The sequence below is a fragment of the Aricia agestis genome, chromosome 6 (genome assembly GCF_905147365.1).
Source record: "Aricia agestis chromosome 6, ilAriAges1.1, whole genome shotgun sequence".
Lineage (NCBI taxonomy): Eukaryota > Metazoa > Arthropoda > Insecta > Lepidoptera > Lycaenidae > Aricia > Aricia agestis.
This window is the reverse complement of record NC_056411.1, coordinates 11,684,663-11,704,255: the sequence shown is the minus strand read 5'-3', so window position 1 is coordinate 11,704,255 and position 19,593 is coordinate 11,684,663. Positions and strand designations below refer to the sequence as shown.

Sequence of the window (19,593 nt, the reverse complement as noted above, 5' to 3'; positions counted from 1 at the left end):
CTACTACTACTACTAAACTTATCCAGTTTTGTTTGAAAATGGATTTTTATAGCCTTTTGAACCGGTTTTGATTGAAATAATTAACAGGAATTGACGCAGATGGGTCTTGGAGAAGACGATTAAAAATAAAATATACTTTTGCACTCTGGTGGACTTGTCTGGACTTTGTTCGCCAGCTCCTCATAATATGAGGGAAAGGACATAATATTATGTCCTTTCCCGGGACTTAAATTATTTCTACACCAAATTTCAGCAAAATCAGTTCAACGGTTTGGGCGTGCGTGTAGACGTAACAGACAGATAGATAGACCCACATTTATAATATTAGTATAGAATTATTTTTAACCCCCGACAAAAAAGAGGGGTGTTATAAGTTTGACGTGTCTGTCTGTCTGTCTGTCTGTTTGTCTGTGTGTGTATCTGTCCGTGGCATCGTAGCATCCAAACGGGTGGACCGATTTTGATCTAGTTTTTTTTTGTTTGAAAGCTGACATGATCGAGAGTGTTCTTAGCTATAATTCATCATCATCAGCCTGCTCAGTCCTGGACAATCAGGGTTTATTTGGTTCATGAAAGGCCGTTAGCAACTTGTAGTCGTTTGATGGGTTTTATATTTCATTCTAGTTCGAGATATTTATGAATATACAATATACGTATACACATAATAATGGAAAGTTGACCTGGTGCTGCAGCATCACCTGGTAATCAATAGGATATCCAACTCCTCACCAACTAAGAGCAGAGGTTTCGTGTTTGGGCTCATTTTAATTGCGACAACCAGTAAGAAGTAGATAAAGTATAAACAGTAAATATTTACATGCTGCTGCTGCAGCATCACCTGGATTCTATAGGAACCGAGCTTCGTATGAACCCAAAGTGGAGGTTTCATGTTTGGGCTCATTTTAACGGCGTCATCGAAAAGGACATTGATAGATGGTAATCATGAGAATATGATTCTGTTAATAGGAATTATTCTGCACTATAACCAACACAAGTTTAAAAAGTATGAAATAAAATAAAATTAAGAAATTTAAAAAAACCCCCGCCAAAACTACTTTAAAAAGTAATGAAATAATATTTACTGCCTTTAAGTTCAAATAATTCCTAACTTGTGTAAAGTAATATTTTAGTCCATAATTGTTGTCAAGGTGTGTCGGGGGACCGCTAATGTAGATGTTTAATTTCACTTAACAAGTTTAAGGATCAATTAACAGCGATCTGAATCGAGATAGGTAATCAGCGACTTGGCGGTTGTAGGTTGTAGTTTACTTGGCGGTCCCCCGACACACCGTGACAACAATTATGGACTAAAATATTGCTTTACACAAGTTAGGAATTATTTGAAATTAAAGGCAGTAAATATTATTTCATTACTTTTTAAAGTTGTTTTGGCGGGGTTTTTTTTTTAAATTTCTTAATTTAATTATCAAAGATAATTTCACGGACCAAATTCATTCTTTATCCTCCTGAGTTTCTAAATTCCTCAATACCAGAATTTGATCAAAGTCTGTTCAGCGGTTTAAGTATGAGACATAACGGACAAACACACAAACTTTCGCATTTATAATATAAGAGTAGGTATTTTATTATAATGGATTATATTTCAAGTTACAACAAAATCAAGTTCAATTATTAACTACTTCAATTAGGCTTTGTTTAAAGTTTGTAATGCTGCGGCCCCTGTTTTAAAGCTTTAAAGCTTTAAACTTGAAGCTTTAAAGTTTAAACTAGGGACAGTAATATTACAAATAAAGTAGTAACGCTCCATTACCCATAAAGTGGATTTATTGGAAAATATGAGATTAAAGCGCTTTCTTTGCATTTAAATTGCTTGTAAATCAACCGAGAGGATAAGATAGTTTGATATTGGATTTAAAACAAATGGGCTATGGTGCTCGCAATACAAATGTCACACAGTAGTCACACGGCCGTGTCTTTGATATCAACCTGGCTCTACACAAAGACATGTTTTTTTTGACTGTTCACAAACGAGCTAACGGGTCACCTGATGGAAAGCAACTTCCGTCGCCCATGGACACTCGCAGCATCAGAAGAGCTGCAAGTGCGTTGCCGGCCTTTTAAGAGGGAATAGGGTAATAGGGGAGGGTAGGAAAGGGAATAGTTGAGGGTAGGGAAGGAAATAGGGTAGGGGTTAGGGGATTGGGCCTCCGGTAAACTCACTCACTCAGCGAAACACAGCGCAAGCGCTGTTTCACGCCGGTTTTCTGTGAGAACGTGGTATTTATCCGGTCGAGCCGGCCCATTCGTGCCGAAGCATGGCTCTCCCACGTTAAAAATGTATTACGCGCGTGGGAATTCCCCTTGAACATTATTATCCTTGTAGGAAACTTGCCTGTGTTCTATTTATATGACCTACCCTTTTAGGGTTAAATCAGACCGCAACGCGACGCGCAGATGCATTTCTAAATTTGTACTGAATTGACAGAATATACAGTGTGTAACAAAAATAAGTGATAATACTTAAGGGTGTGTACGTGTTTCTTGTAGAAAGTTCACTGTGAAAGTAGCAGCTATGAAAGACGAAAAAATTTTTTCACTTTTGTATGGGCAAGGGCCCGAGCGTCACGAGTTTCCCCATACAAAAGTAAAAAAAAAATACTTTCACAGTGAACTCTCTACAAGGAACACGTACACACCCTAAAGTATTATCACTTATTTTTGTTACACCCTGTATTATAACAAAATCTATTGTGTCTGGGTTCTGGCAGGGTTGCTTGGAAGAGATCACTTATAGCGATAAGACCACCCTTGCCCACATTAATTTATAAATTTTTAAGTATTTTAAGTCTGTTTGTATACCCATTTATATGTGAGCAATAAAGTGATTATCTACTATCTAGATATACATTAGGATTACGACTCTGTGGTCCAGTGGTTTAAAGCGCAGCTCTTGACTCGGAGGTCGTGGGTTCGATTCTCGCATTGGAAACAAGTGTATTTCCAAGTTTGGGTAGGACAATGCAGGCTGATCACCTGATTGTCTGACAAGTAAGATGATCCAAACGTCGGATGGGTATGTAAAAAGTCGGTCCTGCGCCTGATCTCTCGCCGGTCGTGTCGGTCGTCCGTCCCACTGGGTTGTGTTAATGAATAAATAGAGAGTGCTCTTTTGTACTGCGCACACACTTGGGCACTATAAAATTACTCCTGCGTAACAGGCCTGGTTTCAATTAAACCGGCCACCGTCACCGAAACCGGCGTGGGAGTTATTAATATAAACATAACCTTGACGGCATAATATGGTTTAGACTTTAGGCGGACCACGTATAAGAATTAAGATTTAATAACCTAATCTCGGATTAAGGTATGAGCTTAATGAAGTCACGGGCACAATCTACCATCATAATATTTCAGTTATAATATTTTACACACTTAAAATACATTTAGGCCCGTTTTCGCCCGCCACTGTCCATGTTGGGCTAGTGGCTACTAAGTACTAACTACAATTATTATTTTTTATGAAATACGGGGGCAAACGAGCAAACGGGTCACCTGATGGAAAGGAACTTCCGTCGCCCATGAACACTCGCAGCATCAGAAGAGCTGCAGGTACGTTGCCGGCCTTTTAAGAGGGAATAGGGTAATAGGGGAGGGTAGGGATGGGAAGGGAAGGGAATAGGGGAGGGTAGGGAAGGGATTAGGGTAGGGGATTGGGCCTCCGGTAAACTCACTCACTCGGCGAAACACAGCGCAATTGCTGTTTCACGCCTGTTTTCTGTGAGAACGTGGTATTTCTCCGGTTGAGCCGGCCCATTCGTGCTGAAGCATGGCTCTCCCACGTATAAAAACATACTTAGATAAATGATTGGTCTCGCGCGCGCGCTCGACTAGATACCGCGCTATATAGAAAAAACAGATTTCTGAATGCGGCAAGTGCCGGTGCCTCAATATTGTAGTGTGTGTAAAACAATGCACAAATATTGTTGTGTGCGTAGATAATCGGGTTGCCAGATACGTGACTGGTGCCCAATCAATGGGGAAAAATTAGTTGCTGTGGGCTTGTAATTTATTATTATTGTATAGTAAGTGCTGATTTTTCAATCACCAGATAGACTTTACCATTGGAATAAAGTCCATTCAAAAAGAATGCGATAAAATAACAACGTTGTTTAGGTCAACGAAATATAATGGGTACAATATTGATGAGAAAACAATACAAAAACAATGGTAGGAAGTTTAACGAAAGTTAAGAATGAGTCATTAAGAACCGGCCAAGTGCGAGTTGGACTCGCCCATGAAGAGTTCCGCAGCAACAATAAGGTTTATGTTTTATGAAATTAAAAGGTTTTTGATTTATTTTTATGTTTCAGTTGATTTAATGAAAGTTAATTTAAGGTTTACCATCTATGACGTATAAAAAAAACTAATTGCTAGATTTCGTTCAAACCAATTTTCGTTGGTAGTTTTAATAGTAATGTACATTATATGTTTTTTCTAGACTTATCATGCCCCTACTTTAGAAATTAGAGGGGGGGGACACAAATTTTACCACTTTGGAAGAGTCTCTCTCGCAAACTATTCAGGTTAGAAAAAAATTATATTTGAAACTTCAATATGATTTTTGAAGACCTATTCATAGATACCCCACACGCATAGGTTAGATGAAAATATTTTTTTTTGTTGGTTTAAGGTTTACCATTTATGACGTATAAAAAAACTACTTGCTAGATTTCGTTCAAATCAATTTTCGTTGGTAGTTTTTATAGTAATGTACATCATATTTTTTTTAGACTTATCATGAAATTAGAGGGGGGGGACACACATTTTACCACTTTGGAAGAGTCTCTCTCGCAAACTATTCAGGTTAGAAAAAAATTATATAAGAAACCTCAATATGATTTTTCAAGACCTATCCATATATACCCCACACGCATAGCTTAGATGAAAAAAATTTTTTGTTTCAGTTGTACCTATGGGGACCCCTAAAATTTTTAATAATTTTTCCATTTTTGTATCAAAATCTTAATGAGGTTCACAGACTACATCTACTTACCAAGTTTCAATAGTATAGTTTCGGAGAAAAGTGGCTGTGACATACGGACGGACGGACAGATAGACAGACAGACAGACAGACATGTCGAATCTATAAGGGTTCCGTTTTTTGCCATTTGGCTACGGAACCCTAAAAAGCAAATGTTAAATTTGTTTTCTCATTTGTTACTGTATTGTGTACATAAAATATAAACTGTATTTAAGATTTTTATTATAATATGATACTCATAATTCATATTTATTAATACACATTCATGATCCAGGAACTTTGAAAACTTTTTGTTCCGTTGGCGGAATTTGAACCAGCTACCCTAGCTAGAGATTTCAATGCGCTCATCCACTCAGCCACTATGTATATATAAAAAAATAAGATATAATAAATAAATAAATAAAAATCACAATCTCAGAAAAATTTGGGAATTTTTAGTTTATGGTAATTGGCAACACTGAACATCAAGCGGTACTCCGATCCGAATTTTCAGGTTTATATTACTTTTCTGTGCTTATGACGATTTATATAATATTTACTGATGGTATGTTATGCCAGTATCTTTATTGTTTCTTGTAGTGTTAAGTCTTACTACGCAAAAGGGCATTTTGCTACGGACGTAACTTAAAATTTCTAAAATTATCGACACATCTACCTCACCCGAAGCTTGCGGCGCGACTGGCGCGGTTACGCCCGATGTGGCGTATGATTTGTTGCCGCATTTTTCAAGTACTCCGACGGTATCTAGTCGTACCGCACGCGCGAGACCAATCATTCATCTAATGGCGGCTCTCGACATAGGCGAACGCGTTGGCCAACGCGTCTGCAGACGCGTTGGCCCAATGTGTAGAACGGGCGTTCGCGCGTTGGCCGTAGGTATTTAGACGTTAGCCAACGCGCGAACGCCCGTTCTACACATTGGGCCAACGCGTCTGCAGACGCGTTGGCCAACGCGTTCGCCTATGTCGAGAGCCGCCATAAGAAAACATATTATAGAAAACATGATTGTCACCACGATTGCGTAACGATTGCTTCCGAGATCGACTTCGATTATGGGCAATTATCGCTTTTGTTGGTCCATTTGCCAATGTCTCTACATTGGCAAATGGACCAACAAAAGCGATTATCAAATCAAAAAACTTAAAGCGGGCTCTCTAGCCCGCTTTAAGTTTTTTGATTTTTAACCGACTTTCAAAAAAGGCGAAGGTTCGTTATTCGGCTGTAAGTAGGGTAAGGCTGCCAGTAGTCAGCCCCACACCAATAGTCAGCCTTTTCCAGCTAAAAACCTATAGAAATAGCGTTATATTGCAAATTAACCAATCAAGTTACTTTTAAAAAAAGCTTGGCCTTCTTATTGGTCAGTTCAGAACATCACAAAGACGCTAAGTGGCTGCAAGAAATGGTAATCTGATTCCAATTCGACGTTGTCACTAGTCAAGCCAAGATGCGGCGTGCGCGCCAAAATTTTCTTAGTGGGAAGTGCCCGACAAAAAGGTGAGTTATTGTGATTTCTTATTAACTTTTGTGTCATGTTTTATTAAAATATATTGTTATTACATTTTTAACCCCCGACAAAAAGGAGGGGTGTTATAAGTTTGACGTGTCTGTCTGTCTGTCTGTTTGTCTGTGTGTGTATCTGTCCGTGGCATCGTAGCATCCAAACGGGTGGACCGATTTTGATCTAGTTTTTTTTGTTTAAAAGCTGACATGATCGAGAGTGTTCTTAGCTATAGTTCATCATCATCAGCCTGCTCAGTGCTGGACAATCAGGGTTTATCTGGTTCATGAAAGGCCGTTAGCAACTTGTAGTCGTTTGATGGGTTTTATATTTCATTCTAGTTTGTGACATTTGTGAATATACCATATACGTATACACATAATAATGGAAAGTTGACCTGGTGCTGCAGCATCACCTGGTAATCAATAGGATATCATTTTAATCAATAGGACCAATCATTTATCTAAGGAAATAATATTTACTGCCTTTAAGTTCAAATAATTCCTAACTTGTGTAAAGTAATATTTTAGTCCATAATTGTTGTCAAGGTGTGTCGGGGAACCGCTAATGTAGATGTTTGATTTCGCACAACAAGTTTAAGGATCAATTCACAGCGATCTGAATCGAGATAGGTAATCAGCGACTTGGCGGTTGTAGATTGTAGTTTACTTGGCGGTCCCCCGACACACCGTGACAACAATTATGGACTAAAATATGACTTTACACAAGTTAGGAATCATTTGAACTTAAAGGCAGTAAATATTATTTCCTTAGATAAATGATTGGTCTCGCGCGCGCGGTCGTAGCGCACGCGCGAGACCAATCATTCATCTAAGATTATTTCATTACTTTTTAAAGTTGTTTTGGCGGGGGGTTTTTTAAATTTCTTAATTTAATTTTATTTACGTCTAAATCAAATCAGTTATGTAACAGTTTCTTTAGAATTATTTAAATAATGAGGTGGCTGACTACCGGGTATGCATTTCTTATACATTATCTAGTGTTCGGCCACCCCCGGCAGAGTACTGGTCATACATAATTCCATATAAAAACCAGTAGTCGGCCGCCTAACTAAATACGGTGGAACCACGGCTGAGTACTGGTGAGGTATATGGTATACCTCACCAGTATACCCAGTGTTCAGCCATCAGTAACTTACGCTGCTTAATTTATTCATTTATTTATGAAGCACCTACCTACCAAGTAATTTCTTAGTTTTTTGGCATTGTTTATTTGTTTCAGTTCCATATTAGTTCCATAGGTCCATTTCGAGGCCCATCTAAGGAGAGGCTGACTACTGGTAGCTATTTGGCCGAGAACTTGGTTGTGACGGCTGAGTACTGGGGAAATGTGCCTTATTTTGAAAAATACTTTATTTTCAATACTTATTAAGAAAAATTATCTTATATGTTAATTTCATAACAAAGTTTAATAAATGATTAAGTGAATGAGTACAAAAAGTTTTTGATTACTATTTTAAACAATTTTCTATCCACATTTAAACTTGCGCTTTCCACTAAAAGGCTGACTACTGGTGCCCGTACCCTATATATTTTTCTAGTTTCACATGGCACTTTCTGCGCATTTTGTATGTATATTTTAGTTAGCATCGTAAAATTACAATCTTACGATTCTTATGCAAATATAACAGGCTAAAACACGAAGGATCGTACTGTTTTACGGTAGACTTTACCGACGGGATTCTTTACAAGTCTCAAACTTTACGCATTAACATTCATTACAATTCCAACCCTTTTCGTTAACAACTGTGATAAATTATTTTTTTATTTCGTGTGAAAAATTATTATGACTGCTTTTTTATTTTGCTAAAAAACTGCTTGAAGGTTTGTTTTGTATTTAGGACTCGTTACATCTAAGATACTTAATATTTTTATTATGTCTGGCCATCTATCGGTTCTTGTATTTCTTGTATTCTCATATTTAGACCAGCGGGGCTAAAATGGTCACATTTAGCAATTCCTCTCAATCAATTCAGCAAATGAATTGTCAAAACTGTCAAACAGACAAATGTCAAATCAGTACAAAAATACAGAAATGAATTGCAAGCAGAGTTGCATTTTGCGATTTTAGAAAAATGAATCATATTGTGATTCATATCATGATTCTTCAAAGAGACCATTTTAGCCCCGCAGGGGTTCCCAAACTGTGCGCCGCGGCGCCCTGTTGCGCCGTGGAAAGGCATGAGGGGCGCCGCGCCGTGAGTCGATCCTCCATCATTATCCAAAATTGTAAAATAAAAATATAATATTAAATGCGAGGTATTTCTCCTGTCGAGCAGGCCCATTCGTGCCGAAGCATGGCTCCCCCATGTCTAATGGTAAGAAAATCCGTAACCACTTACTTGTCCACCTCAATTCCGCAGTGCGATAACACAATGATTATATCAACGCCCTTCTCAGTCAGTATCTGAGCCTCCCTCTCTGCCGCTTCTATTGGATCGTTGAATATCGCATTCCCAGAATTGGAAGACATCTGAAAATTAGTTTAATTTAATATAAAGAAATGCGCTACAAAACTATTTATAAATAACTAGATGATGCAAGCAACTCCGTGGCGCCAAAAATCGTTTATCGCGTGGAAACCGTACATTTTTTCAGGATGAAAAGTAGCCTGTGTCCTTTCCCGGGACTCAAAATATGTCCATGCCAAAATTTTGCAAAATCGGCTCAGCGGTATGGGCGTGAAGAGGTAACAGACGGACAGACACAATTTCGCATTTATAATATTATTATATAATTATATTATGGATTTTTTTATCCTATTGGATGATAGAGCCTTATGTTAAGTTCATAGACAGGACACGAAAGTTGGTGTGAGATAAATAATATTTTAATATAAGTATACGTGGGAGAGCTATGCTTCGGCACAAATGGGCCGGCTCGACCGGAGAAATACCACGTTCTCACAGAAAACCGGCGTGAAACAGCTTGCGCTGTGTTTCGCCGAGTGAGTGAGTTTACCGGAGGCCCAATCCCCTACCCTATTCCCTTCCCTACCCTCCCCTATTCCCTTCCCTTCCCATCCCTACCCTCCCCTATTACCCTATTCCCTTTTAAAATGCCGGCAACGCACCTGCAGCTCTTCTGATGCTGCGAGTGTCCATGGGCGACGGAAGTTGCTTTCCATCAGGTGACCCGTTTGCTCGTTTGCCTCCTTATTTCATTAAAAAATATATATATATATATATATATATATATATATATAATATTATTACTTATATCATATTTATATATTATTATATTTATGCTACTATGCTGTGTAATTTCAGCGACCAACTGTCAAGACTGGTTACAGCCGTTAGGTATAGAAGGAAATTATTTTCCAGATAACATTGCCTACGCTAAAATACTGGTAGTTGACAACCGTGTAAGATACTTTATTTATCTGGAATACCGAAAGTTTTTCCGCAATAAAAATTATCTCAATATATCCTATGCGGCACTCAAATTCTCATTAATGATATTATAAGTACATAAGAAGATATAGAAGTAAGGATTCTACTATCAGAGAAGTTGAGTCATTGGCAGATGACGGATCTACAAAATTTGGTTGCGTTTTATCAAACCCAGCCGACAGATCACGACTTTTTAATTATTATGATGTATCGCATGATGCTGGAAATAAAAGTATTTCTATTCTTATTATTCCGACCAAATGAGGTTGGTGCGGCATCTGCTTATGAATCTTCTTCGATGGTCTTTACCTTTGTTTCTGTAGTGACGAGCCCAATAATGCCAATTCTCCTCCCTTTCTTCTCTAGAATAACGTGCGGTTTGTACAACCCCTCCAGTGTCGGCTCTAAGGTCGTGTTTAGATTGGCGGCCACCACGGGCGCCTTCATCGCGGCTAAGTACGGCGCCAGCCCTGACACTCCATCATCAAACTCATGGTTTCCTATTGCCTGAAAGAACGCTTTCAATTAAATATTATTGACGTGAAAACTTCCTAAACTTCGTTGTGCAATTTTAGGATGGCCAAAAAAGACTTTTATTTTTTTTGGCCACGAATAACCACACCGATGTCGGTGACGGTGGCCGGTTTCATTGAAAGCAGGCCAGGTACGCAAGAGTAATTTTATAGAGCCCAGGTGTGTGCGCAGTACACAAGAGCACTCTCTATTCCTTTACTCTCTTATCCTAGTGGGTCGGACGACCGACACGACTGGCGAGAGATCAGGCGCAGGACTGACTTTTTACATGATCCGACGCATGGATCATCTTACTTGTCAGACAATCAGGTGATCTGCAACCTGCATTGTCCTAACCAATCTTGGAAATAACATGTAATTGCTTCCAACGCGGGAATCTAACCTAACCACTGGACCAAGAAGGCGTTATAATTATTCGAATAACATACCCTAGCCACGAAGGCTCGAGACCTGTGACCATCGTAAGATGGAGAGTAAGTAGACCTTCAGCGCGGTAGGAAAGCAATCATACCCAACTTTCTTTCTACTCTACTAACTACCTCCTGTTACTTTTACCTCTGTAGGCACTTATTTCGTAAGAATATTCTACTCAAGCTATGAAAATGTTTTTATAAGAATTGAATTTATCCATGTTTGATAAAAAAAAAACAAGGCAAACTAATAATATTTACTAAGCATCAATATGACCTTTTAAAAGTTCCGGTCCAAAAATCTTTTAAGACGACTCGCGTAATTTCTGGACGCCTTTTAGGTAAAACATTAAACACATAAAACCTTTCTTTTTCACATTTTTTACACGTAAAGATGTATCGGCGGCTTACAAAGAGGAATTTATATTACCGATAACCCAACGTTATCGATAAATTTTTACCTATTTTTTCATCGCAGCATTCGAAACCAATATCCAGTATAACGGGGTGCTTTGATCGTTCGACTGTAATTTTACTCAATGCAAATCGTTTGTAATAATAATATACACCGTAGTTTTATAAAACCAAGTAGTTTGGGTAAAGATGGACATACACGAGCTGTTTATATGATACTAGATGTTCCGCGCGGCTCGTCCGCGTAATTTAGGAATTTCACGGAAACCGTTTTTTCCGCACAAAATAGCCTATGTCCTTTTACGTTTCTTCATGTGTGACAAATAACATAAAAAGTTGCTCCAGTAGTTCTTTAGATAATAAGCAATTCCAAATAATTTCCCCCGTTTTTTCCACATTTTCCTCTATTTCTTCGCTCCTATTAATAGCGTGATAAATCCCTTAGCGTGATAAAATATAGCCTATAGCCTTCCTCGATAAATGGGCTTTCTAACACTGAAAGAATTTTTCAAATCCGACCAGTAGTTCCTGAGGTTAGCGCGTTCAAACAAACAAACAAACAAACAAGCAAACTCTTCCGCTTTATAATATTAGTATAGATTATGGCTTAACTCCAGGCACATAATATGAAAAGTTGTATTGTATGGTCGCTGTGTATTAACCCACAACTTTTTTTGTTGAATTAATATGAATGTTGACTGCATTCATAACTCAATAGTCAATACGTAATTTTTTGTGGGATGATACACAAATGCTTATTGTGAAACTCAGGTTAAATATATCATCCCACAAAAAAATCCAGCAATGACCTATTCATTAAACGATTTTGACTGCGCACACGTTACTTGGATAGGACGGCTCATGTGTGGTTAGCTTATATACGGGGAAGCCGGTCGAATTCGGTAGGACTGATCTGAGGCCGGCCTATTTTTCGATCTAAAATCAAAAAGTTTAAAATCTATCAAAATAAAAAATTTCTATACTTAAATCTAAAATCTTGTTAATCCTAACGAAGTGAATGATACTAACATGCGCGTCATTTGGCAGCAGGTTTATGAATTGTTGTGTTACGTTCCATTTGAGCAGCGTATACCAGAAGGTGCCTTGGAAGGTGTCTCCGGCGTTGAGGACCAGGGCTCCCGGCTTCTCCTTAAGCAGGGTTTGGATTTCCTGGTACAGCCTGGCGATGCCGCCCAGGCATGACGAATCGTTGGCCGTACATACCGGATACGTAACTGAGGTTTCTACGAACCTGAAAAAAAATTTTTTGTTAACTAGATGACGCCCGCAACTCCGTTGCGCCAAAACTCGTTTATGGCGCGGAAACTGTAGATTTTACTGGGACAAAAAGTATCCTATGTCCTTTTCCGGGACTCAAATTACCTTCATTCCAAATTTCAGCAAAATCGGTTCAGAATTTAACAGACAGACAGACTTTCACATTTATAATATTAAAAAATTTGTATTATGATTCCCCCCCTAACTTAAGCAAAATTGTGTAACTGTGACGTCTGTAAGCACACAGTGTAGAATGTAGAATTTATTAGCACAGTGAGCTAAAATCAACACTCTGTAAGTCTTACAAGCATTTTGCGGTCAAGTTTTTATTTATCAATGTCTAGACTTCACTCGAACTGGCTTGACTGGTTATGACTTATGATCTAACTCTGAACTTAAGGCTTTTTTTTAAATTAAACTTTATATTTTATGCCATATTTTAAAGCTTATTTAGCCCCCCAATTACACAACTTTACATATAAACTATTCATCATTGATAGGTTTAAGGTTACGTCACTGGATAGGTAGATAAAGTACTGAGTTATATAATAACGTAAAAAGAACATTCGAAAGTCGAACGTAAGATGATACCACCTCTTATAGAAAGAGGTCTGAGCAAGCGTTAGCGCGATGTAGGAGACGCACGGCGCCATCTATTATGAATTTTTGGAACTAACTTAATTTGAACAAATTTACGCATTTTCTCCCCCTTACAACCCTTTTTTCCAGTAAAAAAGTAGCCTATGTCCTTTCTCAGGCTTTAGACTATCTGTATACAAAATTTCATTACAATCGGTTCGGTAGTTTTGGCGTGAAAGCGAGATAGACAGACAGACAGACAGAGATACTTTCGCATTTATAATATTAGTATAGATATAGATATAGATTTCCTATTTTTGTTTTTTATACTCATGATATCAGCTTCCAAAGTAATACCAATTTATTTAAATTCAAGCATACATTCAGTATCTCCTAGTAATTACAAATTACGGTTATTTGACACACAACAACACACACAATAAATCGATACTATATACTGGACGTTTGAATTTTTTTAAGTCAATTTTGAACTAAAATAGGATTTTTGCGCGATCTCGGCAACGCGGCAATTGTATGGTCAAGGTCGTTTGCTCAGGGGATGGCCTTAACTGTGAAAGTATACACAACACCTATGTCCTATATTATTACACAACATTATTGAAATGAAACTTCTTTAGCAATTTCGTTAAATTTTTTGGGATAGTTATAAAATAGTCATACTCAGGAGTTCGTAAGACAACGCGCAACAGTTACACGCTGAGTCTGGCATCAGCGGGGCTAAAATGGTCACATTTAGCAATTCCTCTCAATCAATTCAGCAAATGAATTGTCAAAACTGACAAATGTTAAATCAGTACAATAATACAAAAATGAATTGCAAGCAGAATTTCATTTTGCGATTTTAGAAAAATGAATCATATTATGATTCATATCATGATTCTTCAAAGCGACCATTTTAGCCCCGCAGTTCAGTCCATCAATCTGGGACTGACGCCAGAATGATATCTGAAAAGTACAAAAATATAAAGGAATTATCAGTCCGTCAATCAACCGGTTACTTTAGACGATGACCGTCATTCTGACCAAATTGATAAACTGAACTGATGTCAGACCCATGAAGCTATTATAGAGTAGCTACATGGTCAGACCGACTGCGTAACCGTTGTCTAAGACACGCGACCAGAGGGGTTAGTGCGAGTTTTATTCGATCATACGCATCGAGCACGTTAACGCGAATTTATATGGAAACAAGCAGCGCCATCTACTGGCTAACGTGGATACTGCTTTGATCCCATATAAATTCACGTTAACGTTCTCGATGCGTCGGATCGAATAAAACTCGCACTAACCCCTCTGATCGAAAATTCGCAAGACGGAGTGAGAGCAGACCGCTAGGGAGGTGAAGGTGAGAAAGTATCCCTCTTTGCAAGTTCGTAATCACCTAGACCAGGGATGGCGAACCAATGGCACGCGTGCTACCAGTGGCACGTGACATAGGAGCACGCTACTGTTCACAAAACTAGTACCTATCAAAATAATTATTTTAACAAAAATGAAGATTATCGATCCATCTCAGCATAGTAAGCACCAAATTGAGCAAATATACGCACCGAATCAAAAAAATTGAATGCCACATTTATGACTTCTTCAGAAAGATTTCTTCAGAATAGGTTCGCCATCAACAATAGACGTACAAATCCAACTAGCACATGCTCGTATTTGACCAAATTATTTGTCCATCACGGACCATTGTGGAAAGACCGTATAACAGACGTTTTCCAGACTTCTACATGACGCTATATCACCAGACCCGCAGTCGCAGGGCAACTTTATGAAGGTTGTACGCCCAACTGCATGACTACAATAAAACTGCACGTAACTCCCCAGTAAATTCAATTTACAAGCTCCAATTACGTAACTTTCAGCGTACATTTTGGTATGGAATAATTTAATATGTTTTTTTAAAAGATGGTAAAAGTGTGGATTATTTAAAGATATATGACTATTATATGTAATAAATAATACTAGAGATCGCCCAATGGTCGAAATTCGACCTTAGTCTCAACGACATTAGGACTACCTATATTTTGTAAAAAAATATTGTCTTTTTGGCCCCATCCCCACTCGCGCGCGAACTGCGCGCGACGCCGCGGAATTTCCGCGAAACGTGAGTGTGGATCCGGTTCGCATATTTTTCGCACTTCGCAGCTGGTTCCCCGACCGCATCCCCACTCGCGCGCGAACCGTGCGCGACGCCGCGACGCGCGACGCCGCGAAATTCCAGCGAAGCATGAGTGAGAGATCCGATTCGCATATGTTTCGCACTTCGCGGCCCGTTCCCCGATTGTTGTCGGTTTTCTGTCCCGCGACAAAGAGATTTTTTTTTTTAATCTTTATTTTAATAAGGGCTTTTGCCATACAAGACATGCCAGCATTGTTTAGTGAACAGAATATAATTAATCCTACTTTATACTTTATTACTTTATTACTTTATACTTTATATACTTAATTTACTTTATAATATTATAAAGGCGAAAGTTTGTTTGGATGTATGGATGTATGGATGTTTGTTACTCTTTCACGCAAAAACTACTGAATGTATCCTAATGAAACTTTACAATAATATAGCTTATACATCAGAATAACACATAGGCTACAATTTTAACTGACTTTCAAAATGGGGGAGGTGTTATGTTCGTTTTTTATATTCAACGATTACTCCGCCGTTTGTGAACCGATTTTCAAAAATTTTCTTTTGGCGTACAGAGTGTCATCTTTTTGCTGCTTTAAGACCGGAAAGCATATGCTACTATGCAAATTACATTCATCATCACTACCATATTATACCTTATAAAGTTATACGAGTATGCATCCCATGATTATGAGCCTATTATGACCCATTGGTACTTTTCATAATCATTTAGATCAAGATTCGATTTTGTCAAGCGATTTAAAAAATATTTATTTGTTTGATTGAACACGTTAATCATAGGAACTATTGGTCCGATAAAAAAATATTTTAGTGTTAGATAGCTCATTTATCAAAGAAGGCTATAGGCTATTTTATCACGCAAACTAATAGGACCGAAGAAACAGAGGAAATGTGGTTAAAACGGAAAATTATTAGCAAGGGTTTATCTCACGAACTACTAAAGCAATTTTGTATGTTATTTGGCACAGATATAGAGTAGACTACGTGAAGAGAGATAAGCTATTTTGTTGCGAAAAAATGTACGATTTCCGTAAAATTCCTAATAATTTACGGGAGCGAAGCCGCGTGGGACATCTAGTTTATAATTTTATATTATAAACTAGATGTCCCACGTAAGATAAATTTGGCTCAAGGGCGCAAACTATAGTGCGTCAAGAAAGTGAAGAAATTAAAAAGTGGCAACATTGCGAACATGTCGCGAACTTTGCGAGTGTGGATCAGTAAATTTGGCAGAATGCGCGATCCGCGGCGCGATCCGCGGCGCGATGCGCGCGCGAGTGTGGATCGGCAGTATCATATTTTTTTCAACTCTTGTCTCTGGGACTCAGCTGATCTTAGACTGGCTGTGTAAGCATTGTCTAATAGTATCTAAAATTCAATAAAAAAAACTATAACCCATTTTCAATTTGTCACCTTGTTGTCAACAGACTTCAACCATAAATAAAAGAGTATGTATGGGCATGTCACTTAAAAATCTGTCATTTTTCCTTGTGTGTGTGTGTGTCGTAGTGTGTGTAATGTTTTATTTGTTAAAAATAATTATGATAAAAGCATAATTTCAAAATAATATTAGCTGGATGCACTCCTTCACCATAAAAACTATAACTGTGCAAAATTTCATTCTCCTACGTTTCCCCATTTTTCATCAAAAGGGTCACAAAGTTTTTGGCTCACGTATTAATATTATATATATTTTATATATATATATATATATATATATATATATATATATATATATATATATATATATATATATATATATATATATATATATATATATATATATATATATAGAGATTTAGATTCACTTTTGTTCATCAAACGAATCTAAATATTTCGAATGTAATTTTTGTGAACAATTAGTAGGTACTTACCTACTAAAGATAACTTACAACGTAGCCAACTCGCATTAATAAAGGGTACATACCGTTGCTGCTGCTAACTGAAAACTGAAACTAAAGCTGAAACTACTGTTACACTCAAAATCGCTTTAGTAGCATCTAGATCAAATTAAAAATCAAACATACACATTTAAATACGACGTGGAGTTTAGTTATTACCCCTTAGTAATACACACCCTTTTTTACCCTTTGGGCACGGAACCCTAAAAATGAGTATAATCTGTATATGTATATAAAACTCAAAGGTGACTGACTGACATGGTGATCTATCAACGCACAGCCAAAACCACTGGACGGATCGGGCTGAAATTTGGCATGCAGGTAGATGTTATGACGTAGGCATCCGCTAAGAAAGGATTTTGATCAATTCTACCCCCAAGGGGTCAAAATAGGGGATGAAATTTTGTATATAATTATACTTGCTAACGCGAGCGAAGCCGCGGGCAAAAGCTCGTCTAATATACAATTAACCCTAAACAGCTGACCCGATTTTACGAGTGACATGTTTTATCGGGCGCGATGACCCAGAGCGTGTTAATTCGTATACATTGTTATAATCATAAACCGTGCAATAATGTTTAAGATAATATCCATGCTAATATTACTTACGCGAAAGTATGTCTGTCTGTCTGTTACCTCTTTACGCTTAAACCGCTGAACCGATTTTGACGAAATTTGGTTATAATATGAAACTTAGGATATAATAGGATAGTTTTTGTATATTATTAATGTTCAGAAAAATTATACTTCTTGATGTACAGAATTTAATATACTTAAATATCTATTACAACATTTATTTGCAGTTAAATTAAGATTTCTATAAATCTACTTTATATCGTACAGAATCATTAAATTTTATAACAAAAACAAACATTCGTATCACGTAAGTCGTAACGTTACAACCATGTAACAACTTACAGTAATTGAAAAACATAAATATTTTTTTAATAATTAGATAACTTCTGACGTGGGAGAACCATGCTTCGGCACGAATTGGCCGGCTCGACCGGAGAAATACCACGGGCTCACAGAAAACCGGCGTGAAACAGCGCTTGCTCTGTGTTTCGCCGAGTGAGTTTACCGGAGGCCCAATCCCCTACCCTTTTCCCTTCCCTACCCTCTCCTATTTCTTCCCTACCCTCCCCTATTCCCTTACCTACCCTCCCCTATTACCCTATTCCCTCTTAAAAGGCCGGCAACGCACCTGCAGCTCTTCTGATGCTGCGAGTGTCCATGGGCGACGGAAGTTGCTTTCCATCAGGTGACCCGTTTGCTCGTTTGCCCCTTTATTTCATAAAAAAAATTAGATCATAATAATTTCATTCTAAAATAAAATTATTATGATTCAAATCCTTACAGACAAATCTGTGAAAAGTCACGTTATCTTGTTACGGGAATACTTATCACAATAAACATTTTTTTTAATGATAAAAACCTTAAAATATTAATAAACTCACCTAGCATGAAAATCATTATAATGTATAATGTCTAGCTTGAACAAATCATTATTTATAACACCAGCGTGCACAAAAACTAAATTCACAAAGCACAATATCCACTTCATATTTAAATTACACATGTTGACGGTGTATTGACGATTGCAGCACTATTAAATAATGAATATTATTGTTCTCTAACAATTACATAATACATTAAACACGTAACTATTATTAACAATATAAATAAATAAATAATAGTGAGTGTCGTCGTCTCAAGACTGTTACTCGTTTGACACTGACTAAAGTCATTGTACAATCATTATACCATTGACGATTAGTAGCGCAACTGATTTTATACTCTATCCCGTTGATTCACAGTTGAAACTGCTTAAGCATGCGAAATAAGGATAATTTGTCAAGGATAACAATGAAAGTACGCTAGAGTAATTAGTAGTAAGTTTGCCTGGACCGGTTACTCGCACAAGTCGCACAAAGCATAATGCATACCTGCCTCTATTGTACAAGATAGTTTGTAAAGCAATAAAAAGCTAGTATCTGCTAGAAGGAGAAACATTTTGTCATAAGTTTAGGCATCATTTATCATAGGATATCTCCTATGTAGGCTACGAATAATAAAAACTAAGGAATCGTAACTCCCATACTATTACCGTTTTAAATTTGGTTCCTCTGTCATTATGTCATGTAACGTCATGTAACGTCAGCCTAGTACCGCTCAAGGTCACCTAAATATTGCAAATGTATTGAAATGTGTACCTAAGGTACACTTTTTTGACAAGTATAATTGTGGAGCATGTTTTTTGACGGAGTTACTTTTCCTTAGTTTTTATTATTCGTAGTATTTAGGCCTTTGATTTTAATTTTTAACCCAATTAAAAACAGGCTCTATTTTATAATTTACTAGATCACGCCCGCAACTCCGTTGCGCCAAT

The 19,593-nt window shown here is 37.6% G+C and overlaps 1 protein-coding gene across 1 annotated transcript in view; it reads right to left on the bottom strand.

The window, feature by feature from the left end:
* Positions 1-18,814, bottom strand: part of LOC121727893 (apyrase-like) — a 30,240-nt gene extending 11,426 nt beyond the window's left edge. Inside the window, exons 1-4 of the mRNA XM_042115937.1 lie at positions 18,662-18,814; positions 12,303-12,525; positions 10,225-10,422; positions 8,863-8,993 (exon numbers count right to left, since the gene is read on the bottom strand). Of these exons, the coding sequence (XP_041971871.1) occupies positions 8,863-8,993; positions 10,225-10,422; positions 12,303-12,525; positions 18,662-18,783 (674 nt within the window). The 5' untranslated portion in view covers positions 18,784-18,814. The remainder of the gene's footprint in view (positions 1-8,862; positions 8,994-10,224; positions 10,423-12,302; positions 12,526-18,661) is intronic.
* Positions 18,815-19,593: the final 779 nt, after the last annotated feature.